Genomic DNA, 9,196 nt, shown 5'->3' with positions numbered 1-9,196 from the left:
GCTCCATTAACTCTCTTTTCTAGCAAACATTTTTTTCTTCAAATATCAAGCAATAAATAAGGCATCCTCCCATCAAACAGTTACATATTTGCAACTGTACATATACAATCATACATGTACAACTGAATGACCAAAAACCCAGTTAGTATGTGCAGCATCACCAAATACTATCTGAAAATTAGGGACCTAAAGCAGAGAGCAAACTTTTTTAGGAAGAAGTCATCATGCCTTTACACATCCCTCTGCACATGATTAATGTGGAAGGTACCATAATACTTCTGTTGGCAATGGTAGAAGTGGTGGAAGAAAGCTGGACTTCAGAAATATCTGCTGTTTTTTTTGAAAATCTTGATCCACTATCAACCTGAGGCTAATGAACTGAAAGCCCATGAACATCCACACATTCAACTCAGAGCACTCAGCCCAGGAAAGGCCCTCTGCATTACTTACCCTTCAGATCAAGGGCTTCAAGTAGGGGCTTAAATGACCTGTAGGAGCTGCTTCATGCTGTTTGAGTGGGTGAATTTAATCCAGCCTCAATCTATTGTATAAACCACTTCTGTCAATGTCTGCAAATCTCTGTACAAGCATCCTCTGACTTTTTATATGTATTTTTGGCTCTCTCTGAATGTGTGTCAACTTTATCAGACTGCTGTTCCAGCTGTATTTTGAGTTGGTGCCTCTATTCTGTGGAGCAGGTCACTTGGAAGTTACATTGCACATCTCTTTCTAAATCCCTACCTGCCTGAGATAATGCTATGTAAGAACTTCTCTTAGACCTAGCCCCGTTTCTTTCCTAACTCTGGAAAGTGGTGACCTAGAAAACCTTTGTTCTCCTTTGGAAGTAGTCTTGGCATTTATTTAGTTTCTCACTATAAACATCCCCCTATTTACACATGGGGCAATTCATGCCTATCTAGAAGCATAGTAGGTTTATGACATCAGCCATAGGCACAGTTATTCCTGAAGAATGCAGCTTCCCGTTTTATAGGGCATTTTTAACAACACTTTAAAGCAGGTTTAAAGTGGGTTAAATGCCTTTTGCACTCCTTTAATGGCATTGCTGATTGCACATTCAGCAGCGTATTGAGTGTTAATTCCAGCTGCTGTAGCACATTCGACGGTGTAATGCACCTTAAAATGATTTTGCGATGCAGCAAAAGACTTTGGGGCAGTGCAAAGTAAAACAGCTCGGAGGAGTTCTAGTTTCCTACCCTATAGCCATGGAAGGAAGCACTGGGCTCCATGCGGCTCAGGGGCTGTGCAGGCAGACCATGCAGGCAGCCTGGCAGCAGCCCAGGAAGGAGTTTAAAAAAAAAAGGCAGCAAGCCTGATCTCCCCCACCACTGAGCCTGCCTACCTGACCTGCACAGGGGCCTGGTGCTTCCCTCCACAGCTGTGGTGCCCCCAAGACTGCCCAAGCCGGGTGCCTGCAGCCAGGTGCCACCTGGGAGGGCAGGTGCCACTGCCCAAGATGGAAGCTCCAGCCCTACCACCCATCTACAGCTCAGGGACTGCTCTACCCACCAGCAGCTCACTCTCCCCGCCCCACCACTGGAGAGGCAGGTAAGGATTGGGCTCCGACACTGGTGTACATGACACAGGGGTTTACTTCACCCTAAATTGAAGCTGTGTTTTTAAAAAACCACTGCTTCAATTTAGGGAAAATTAAACCCCTGTGTCATGTAAAAATGCCCATAAAGAGGAAATGCATTTGTTCCACTGACACCAGAGTTCTCTTGTGCCAACAGACCAAGGCATGGCATACTATTATTGAACAGAGGACAGGTGCAGGGACAGGTTTCAGAATGCAGAACTTTTTACAAGCTACAATGCTAGGGCTTCTCAAAGTCAATGGGAGTGATGCTGAGTGAGAGCATCAGGGCCTTCTTTTTGGGTCCTCTTTGTCAAAATATTTGTTTTCAAGTGTGAAGCTAATTAACAATTGGTATTGACTGCTCCTTCATCCATAATTACTAACAATACCTGGACACATGGAGAATACTATTTTCATTCTTATTAATTTCCAGATTACATAAAAAAACAAGAGGCCCTTGTACTGCATCCTCCTTAGTCAGTCAATACTCTGAATGGCTTCAGTGGGAATACTGGCTAATTCAGGAATACTGGACAAGACCCACATTCTCCATCTGAGAGGTAGTCACTAGACACAAGATCATGTCTAGAAGCAGGCAAAGCCCCTTCTTCAATTCTAGGTTGCCCATCGTGTTTCAGAATTTCCTGCCCCTTCTGTTTCTGCTCATGAAACATGGTGTAGAGATATAAATCCTGCATCTTCAGGCTCAGTTAAAGTCCCTATTGGCACAAACTTGTGCTTGCATTGTTATAACTGATTGTCAGTTTATGAGTGTTGCCTATGACCTAATTTACCCTGACACGGCTGTGTGTGTCTCAGCATGTTTCCACGCATGAAACTTCTACTCAAATCAGTAGGATCTACACATGGTCAGCAGGGACAGGATGGAATCAAGCAACTGTCCTGAATTTTCTGGGCCACACCTGAATTCCAGGGTCATGCCCCACTCCTTCAACAAGATTGTTAAAATGGAATTTTTTCAATTGGTCCTGAGTTGGCTGAACCCTCTGGACATTTCTGCAGTGCATCTTGCTGCATTTGCTCAGAGGATGCAAGGTAATGGTCCTTGGTATTGCGTGTAAATATGGCTATACTGCTCCTACAAGCAACATAGTCACAATTACCTGTGTTGTGCCAGGCTACTTAGTTCTGCCTGTCATCCAAGCTGATTTGAGCTGGTGCAGCACTGCATGAACATGGCTATACTAATTAGTCTGAGGAGGGCAGGAGCAAATCCAATGTGTGCAGCACTGGAGTTAATTGCTTCTCAACACAGCTAAACAACCCTCCTGTGGTGGCCACACCAACCAGAACCAAAAGTTGTTTAAATTATTTCCACTTTTGTCAGTCTGTGGAATATCTGGGATGGTGTCCTAGAATTTGCCCCTAGAACCTGGTCACATTGATAGGGGCCTGTTTCTGCCACCAAGTTACATGTAGTATAATTTCAGGTACAAATTTGGCTCAGATGATTTCAGCATGGAAGAGTGTTTTACAAAAATCAGAGCAGCTGCAGATAAGCTGGTTTTCTGCACTAAGTCCAGAGAACTAAAAATTAAAATGAGAATTAAAATTAGCTGACTTAAACCAGTCATGGGGAATCCTGTTTTGAAAATAAAAATATTTGTAGTTCTCTGCACAAAGTGGTTTCAGAAGCAACATATATCTTTGCATAAAACTTTTTTTTAAGCTAAGCTGTCCACATTCTTGCTGAGAACTGAAGGTGGGGGGGAAATAACATCTGTGTGGGATGGGAATGTAAGGCAGTGGGTGGATTCTGAATACTGCTAAATGATTGGGGAAAAAACATGTTTATTTGTTAAAATGGAAACAATAAGTAATGACAAGGGAGCTGAAATATTTAGACAAAACTGTAATGGAACCCAGAGGATATTATTTAGTTGTTCTCATGAAGCAGAAAACCTCCCATCTGAAGCTTCATACACATTTTTGTAATTTTTTTTCCACAGGAATAGTTGTTATTAAAAACCAAGGGTGCTTTTGAATAGTTTGACAAGGAAATAATTCAGCACTCTTGTCATGTTGCTGGTCTGAATATATACAGAATCCCTCTATGACAGAAACACTAAATACTGCTCTCACGGGACTCACCTACTTGGGCATAAGAAGGTCAGCTGCGACATCAGGATTGTTAAAAAACAGCAACAATATTGGGAATTCATGGCCTACATACAAACCATGTTTGTAATTTTCACGCGTGGAAATGTGCATGTTTTGACACCAGTGGGGAGTCCATTTCTCACTTTGCCCTGCGATGAGGAACTCCTCTTTGAAAGCCTCTGGTTTGGAAAGTGTTCATTTCTATCTCTCTTTTTATACCTGGTGTCCTTACAAACTAGCCCTTGCATTCACTTGCCTAAGGCTTTCATTTGCTGACCATTAGCTGCTCCCTGCAGTAGCATATTGACCAAGTGTATCTGAAAAAGCATGTAACTATCAGAGTATAGTAAGAATGAACTTGACCTGCAGTTTATGCTGTTCTAGTATCTTGAGATGTCCTTGTCTTTAATTTTGTTCTGTCCTTAGCCTAATTCCTGAAGCAATGCTCTGACTCAGACTGAACTAACAAACTGACCAAGATCTGCACTGTAGATCAGTTCCATGTAGATCTAGTCCGTGCCTTCCTATACGCAAAGAACACAATCTACACAGACTGCAGCAACTCCTCCTGCCTGGAGGCACTGCTTTACTCAACTACATGCAACAGAACCCAGATCATTCCCATCCGGGGAGTTCAGAACCTGCTTAATTCACAGCAAGTGGCAAAATTCAGAACAAACTGCTCTGTGTCTTTGCTGCGGTTTTTCCTTCGAAGGCCCTGTTTCCCTGATCAGTGGGAGTTTATCAGGGGTCTTCTGATCACAGCTGATCAGAGAAGAGGCAACTTTGAATGAAAAGCCATAGCAAACAGCTGCAGCTCCTCAGTAGTGCTGTGCAGCTGCTTGCTGTGGCTCTGTATCCCCTCAGATACTTCTGCAAGCAAGTGAGGAACCTAATAGGGCTCTACTGTACTTACCTAGTAGTACCCCTTCTGGTGGTTCACAGGAACTGCTTTTCCCTGCTTTGCTCATGGGAGTCTAAGCACATAGTAGCTCCTTCTGGGTTGGCATTCTTCCTCCCCTTTCCCAGTACCCTGCAAAGCCAGCAGCATAGCTCTTCAAAGCCAGCAGAGTAGCTCTTCAGACTCTCTCACTCCCACTTATCTCACCCAAATAAAGCAGCGTTCTTGTTATGCCATAATCCGTCACCTTTCCTCTCCACACAGGCTTCTGGCTGCTCTTCAGTCTAGCAAGCCTCTCTGCCTGGAAGCAGGTATATGCCATTGTGGTTAAATGAGCCACACAGGACACTCGAGGGACTCATGTCCTGTGAGCATCTGAATGTGACCAGGAAAACCAATGAATGTGGGAGGGCTGCTTGAGAGGCAAGTACTTCGCAAGTAATTATAGGAGGGAAAGGCTGAGGGACTATTACGCCACAGAGAGTAGCAGATGCGACAGTTTGCATCTGTCCAGATATTCATGCTTGATTCTGGAGGGATCTGAAATGAGAGATTTCCTTGCCTCCATTCTCCTATTACTAAACCAAGGCTGCAAGGGATATGTTCTCAAGTCTGGTTTTCTTGTTTGTTTTGTTTTACTTTGAACTACACCAGACGTCACCGGGCTAGCTGGCATTTCCAGAAACTGTCCCTGGGAATAACACTTCAGAGCCCTTCCCGGCAGGGCCTTGCTTTGCCCTTCCACCTCCTACCAATTACATAATACTTCCTTACCGTTTAATCTACTAGCATAGCCCTGGGGATGTCACAGGACAAAATGTGTCTCATCACCACTTATTACCCTGAGAGTGATAGCTGTGCCATGAGTAATTGAGCAGCACAGGGGTGTTGTACTTCTGTAGAACTGCAAGCTTTGTGTCTTTTCATACAATTTAGAGTAAAGAAAAAGAATGCTGAAACATTGGTAAAATTAAGTGTTTCTTGGATTTAGATCAGTTCACATGTAAGCAAAAGGCAGCTGTTGCTAATGCAAAACTGTTCATGCATAGTCCAACATACAAAGTAGAACACCAGCTCCCATATTGATCTGTCCATATGAGCCATATGAAAATTCAGCATCATGTATTTTGGACCCATATTGTACATTAATAATATACTTCTACAAGGGCAGACTTCAGAATGCATGCTTTGCCTTCCAAAGATTGCCAGAACTGTGTTTATGCTAGATCTGTATTGAAAATTAAATTAAATGTATGTTTATGTTCATATTTTAGGCAAAGCCTATGAATCTCAGCACCCTGGCTCAAGATGCTAGCACTGGTATTATTAATGTTAGTGCCCTCTCAGCCTGCACGCTTGAACCTCAGCACTGTTGGCTGCCTCCAGATATGAAATAATGCGTATTTTGGTTTAGCAGAAATATTTTGATATAATTCAGTTAGTCATGTATCTGTACTGCTGCCACTTCTCAAAAAACTGAAAATGTATTTTAGCATATATTTCAAGCCACTCGTGTTTGCCAAAGTAACATTTGGATAGGATGCCTGTTATTTGCATACACAGTATACAGTTTCCTAATCCAAATCCAGTGTGGTCGTCTTTATGTGGTCTTTGGTGGTCTCATCATGTTACGCTGAATTGCAGGTTCTGTTCTGTCCTACCAGCAGGCATACAATAATGGGCCCAATTTTGCTCTGAATAGAATTTTGTCACTCACTTCAATAGGAGCAGGAGCAGGCTCTATATTATGCCAAACAAACTTAACATAACTCCAACTCAGCAAGTACATCCGAGAAACTTAACATTTCATAGCAGTAACTGCAGTCATACAGTGCCAAAAGAGAGTCTGCAAGCTAGAAAAGGGACACAGAGAATCTCAAATTATACAGTTGTTAATTGTTGACTTTAAAAATGTACCTGTGCACCCAGTTGTTCCTTTTTTGCCTGAATATCCCATATCACAATGACAGATAAACGAGCCCTTTGTATTCTCACAGGTTCCACTCAGACAGATGTCTGGATACAGACCACACTCATTAACATCTGAAAAACATGATTTTAAGATTTATATCACAAAGTTCTTAGAAGGCAACTAACAAAGTCACTGAGATATGAACACTGGTACAAAAAAATATATCTGTATGCATAGAGAAAATTAATTAGATTAAATATTCTTTGCCAATGTAAGGACAGATAGCCAAATCAGATTTAACACTGCCACATCAGTGTGTTTTTAAATATTTCCTACCTTCTCTTACGTTCAGTTTACTTCCAACTTTCCTAAATAAATTCAAAGGATCAAATTCAATGATGAATTTGACCTACTGACTTTTCTCAATATATTTTTTTTCCAAATATATTTTGTAATGTCATAGTAAATGTGTTTCAGTTTAAAACTTTAAAAACAAAATTATATTCTTGGATCTCAACAAAGTATTGAACTTCTCTCATAATTTTGTCCTGGGGGCAAGTTTTGGCCAGTGCTATGACTAAGACGGTAAGAATTTTTCCCAGTCTAGTTCTGGCTCTCTAGCAAATCTGGCCTACACAGCCATCCTGATATCAGCTACATGGAAGCATTCTGGAAGGAGCTCCAAAGAGCAAGGCATTTTTGGCATCTCACAATACTTGCACCCTAATTCAGCCAAAGAGCTCACGACCCACAGGTTCTTTCTGCTCTTGACCAAGATAATTTGAATAGTTAAGGTGTGTATGTGGCCTTAGTGAGTCAAATGAATCGTAACAAAATGCTGCTCTTAAAATGTCACCATTTTGTCTGCTCTGAGGAAGAAGTCAAGTTGGCATAGTGTTGGAACTTAAATTTTCCTTTCAGCTCTTTTTTTTTTTTCAAATGCACATAATTCAGCAAATATTTTCATAGTCTACGGGTGCAATTTCAAAACACCTGATCATCTGCCTGTCTTGCTAGGATAATCATTAATACGCCTGTTTGTTTGCATATTTTAAATAAATTGATTAATCTATTATCAGATTTATTCTACTAAGGCAGACCAGACTGGTTATAAGGAAGAGTAAGGAACAGAGATATTTTCACTTGCCGACACACGTCTTCATATCTTCAGATGCCATGAATCCATCATAACAAAGACACCTGTATTCTCCTGGTATGTTTGTACACTGGCCTCCATCGCAAATGTTAGGATTGTCTTCACACTCATCAATGTCTACAGGGAAAGTTTAGATTACGATATACTTTAGATGTGTGTACGTTGTCATGAAACGCAATCCACCAAATCCTACAAACAAATTTCAATGCTTTTGACAAATGTGTATAAGACTAAATCTTCCAATTAAGCCAAATGCAGCATTGCACAAATTACCCCTTTGGAGAAAGGACTCTTTGGGAATAGAAGCAAAGCTTACATACTGTCACCAAATACTATGGAACCTTTGTCACACAACACAACCAAGTTATAGGTGGCGGTTTTGGATGCAGACTTGCCATTCCACACAAAATTCCTATAGATTTCAACAGAAGCCACAGCCTATGAACATAAGCAGGATCAAAAAGAATCAGCACCATCTTCAAATGATTAAAAAGTATGCGCTTATTTCATTAAAATATTTAGTTATTTGGATCTTTTCCTCCATTTCTGGCTAGTTTGCCAAAACGTTTAGATTCTCCATCATTTAAAATGTTTCTCTCTCATGTTAGCCATCACTGACTTCAGCCGAGTTGAGGAACAGGAGACTTTTCTGCTTTATTGCTGCTACCTAATGTCTGGATTTTTTCAAAATCCAAAGGGCGTGTTAGAACTTCTTTTAAACACTCAGGATTTCTCTGTGTCGCAGACAACTTATACCAGTATGATCAAGATCCAAGAATTTGCTTAGCGATTCCATGGAAAAAAATCAACAAAACAAGGCCATGAATTGAGAACCCTCTCACATAGGGAAAGGGTGTAACTCATTATCAGACTGGTCTATTGTGGATTTTAGTAATTGTGCAGCTGCAGAAAATGAACTCACTTCAACTGTTTGCCTTAGGATCTTAAGTTCATTATTCTTTTTCTATAACAGAAATGGTTGGGCCTAGTGTTTTGCATGGATAAGCAAACTCTTGCATGGAAAAAGCTGACTGGTCAGTCTTCATCTTAACATACACATTAAACTGGAAATGTTGATTTGAAAGTAAAATTAGAATTTACATGCAAAATAAGTTCTGGAAATGGGGGAAGGAACCACCAACATAAAGAACTTATTTTACAAACATAAAGAACTTTATATTTACCAACCTGCTGCTATATCACATTCATGTTTGGGGGGGGGACAGGGAAATCAGCTGGCTGACAAAGAATCTGTTGTTTCTCCTAATTGAACTGATTATTTATGCATAACCTCACCAATTCAAACCTGACCTGCCACTGAAATGAACAGAACTCTTAATAGTTCTATTATGGAGGAATACATTCTGCAAAGACTTCTTTTCAGGCATGATGTTAAAGACGAAAGACAAATACTGTTCGCGTATATGTTGCTTTTATATACTGGTATGTGCATGTGTACACACACACACACACACACACACACACACACACACACACACACACACACAC

The 9,196-nt window shown here is 41.0% G+C and overlaps 1 protein-coding gene across 1 annotated transcript in view; it reads right to left on the bottom strand.

Moving 5' to 3' along the window:
- FBN1 (fibrillin 1) overlaps window positions 1–9,196 on the bottom strand; it is a 234,959-nt gene that overhangs the window by 76,203 nt on the left and 149,560 nt on the right. The window contains exons 31-32 of the mRNA XM_019503825.1: window positions 7,679–7,804; window positions 6,537–6,662 (exon numbers count right to left, since the gene is read on the bottom strand). Coding sequence (XP_019359370.1) covers window positions 6,537–6,662; window positions 7,679–7,804 — 252 coding nt within the window. The remainder of the gene's footprint in view (window positions 1–6,536; window positions 6,663–7,678; window positions 7,805–9,196) is intronic.

Source organism: Gavialis gangeticus, unplaced genomic scaffold, assembly GCF_001723915.1.
Source record: "Gavialis gangeticus isolate Ggan-Ray unplaced genomic scaffold, GavGan_comp1, whole genome shotgun sequence".
Lineage (NCBI taxonomy): Eukaryota > Metazoa > Chordata > Crocodylia > Gavialidae > Gavialis > Gavialis gangeticus.
Note: the sequence above shows the minus strand (reverse complement) of the source record. Positions and strands in the feature narration are given on the sequence as shown.